This window comes from Camelina sativa, chromosome 14 (genome assembly GCF_000633955.1).
Source record: "Camelina sativa cultivar DH55 chromosome 14, Cs, whole genome shotgun sequence".
Lineage (NCBI taxonomy): Eukaryota > Viridiplantae > Streptophyta > Magnoliopsida > Brassicales > Brassicaceae > Camelina > Camelina sativa.
In genome coordinates this window covers 16,305,391-16,307,046 of record NC_025698.1, presented here as the reverse complement: position 1 = coordinate 16,307,046, position 1,656 = coordinate 16,305,391, and the positions used below count along the sequence as shown (strand labels likewise).

Below are 1,656 nucleotides of genomic sequence, written 5' to 3'. Positions count from 1 at the left end.
TAGAAGAAAATGTTATAATTTTAAGAAATATGACAATCAAATCATATCAGAGTAGGAATAAATAATTATACCGTAATTATTTCATTAGTGATTTAAATAAATTTGTTTACTTTTTAAGAGTTAGGTAAAAGATATTATAATTAGTAGGATCCGCAAATATAAATCCAAATATACAAAATAAAATAAAACAATTAAGAAAAAATATATAGGTGGAGCCGTGGAGGGTTTACATTGGGGGGGTTTTGAGAGAGAGAGAGGGAGAGGCGCTCTTCTTCGCTGCTATTACAGTGTTTCTCTCTTCTCTCTTTTCTTTATAAAACGGCTTCCGTCGTCAATGGCGTGAACCTAAGAAAAAAATTAAAACTCTCATTCTTCTCTCTCTCTCTCTTCTCTCTTCTCTCTTCTCCATCGTTTTCACACTTTTCTCGCCGCCCTTTATCCTTATCCGATAAACCCATCAAAACCCACAAACCCCAACAAGACACAGTTTTTTTTTCTTTTCTTCTATTTAATAAATCCAGAGCCGTCGGAGAAAAAAAAACACAACCGCTGGTGCTTACTCTCAGGTCACTCTCTCTCACTCTCTGATTTAGGAATCTCTCTGTGTTCTGAGTTTGGTACACATGGAAATGTAACAGCTTTTGCTCTCTTTGGATACTGATTTCGAAACCAATAACCAGAGAAAGTTTCATTTTTAAAAAATCTTTTTTTTTGGGTCATTCTTCTGCGTTTAAGGAGATGTTAAATCTACAAAAAATCCAATTTCTCTGTTAAAAATTTCAAAAGCTTCGTCCTTTCTCATTTTCTGGTTTCTGCTACTCTGCTTGTAACCAGTCACTTGCTTCTGTTTCTTTGACTGTTGACTGATTTGGTTTCTCCTCCTTTGGTTGCTGGTACAGGAGGAACTAGTTGATTTTACTACTCAAAAGAGAAAGTTTTGTTTTGAAATCGCAAGGAAGAAGATGAAGTACGTGCTTGTGACAGGCGGTGTTGTGAGTGGATTAGGCAAAGGAGTAACAGCTAGTAGTATTGGTGTTCTCCTTAAAGCTTGTGGTCTTCGTGTTACTTCTATCAAAATCGGTACTTTACTTGCTTTTTTATACTCTTCTCTTCTCTTGTCTCTCTCTCTCTCTGGTTGAGTCAATTCAGAATGATGTTTTTTTGCTTACGGAGCACTCAAAAATCTTATTCCAGATCCTTATCTAAACACTGATGCTGGAACCATGTCTCCATTTGAGCATGGTGAAGTGTTTGTCTTGGACGATGGTGGTGAGGTAAAATAAATATGACTTTCTTTCTTTTTCTATTTGTAACTTTTTGGAAAAGATTAAAAGATTTGAGCTTTTTGTGAACTTTTTGTTTTTGTTTTTGTTTTTGATGTGATTCTTGGGAAAAGGTGGATCTTGATCTTGGAAACTACGAGAGGTTTTTAGATATTAAATTAACCAGAGACAATAACATCACTACTGGGAAAATTTACCAGGTAAGTAAGATCTAGATCTCAACTAATTTGTTAGGTTGATTGATGTTGTTAGGTCTGCGACTTAATCTTCTTATACACTTCTCTGTCTGTGTCACACAGCATGTTATTGCTAAAGAGAGGAAAGGAGATTATTTGGGAAAGACTGTTCAGGTAGATAAATAAGACTTTTACTT

General features: G+C 35.1%; 1 protein-coding gene across 1 annotated transcript in view; it reads left to right on the top strand.

Moving 5' to 3' along the window:
* The window catches only part of LOC104741690 (CTP synthase), a 5,093-nt gene continuing 3,665 nt past the window's right edge, over window positions 229-1,656 (top strand). Inside the window, exons 1-4 of the mRNA XM_010462595.1 lie at window positions 229-566; window positions 900-1,080; window positions 1,195-1,274; window positions 1,397-1,483. Of these exons, the coding sequence (XP_010460897.1) occupies window positions 963-1,080; window positions 1,195-1,274; window positions 1,397-1,483 (285 nt within the window). The 5' untranslated portion in view covers window positions 229-566; window positions 900-962. The remainder of the gene's footprint in view (window positions 567-899; window positions 1,081-1,194; window positions 1,275-1,396; window positions 1,484-1,656) is intronic.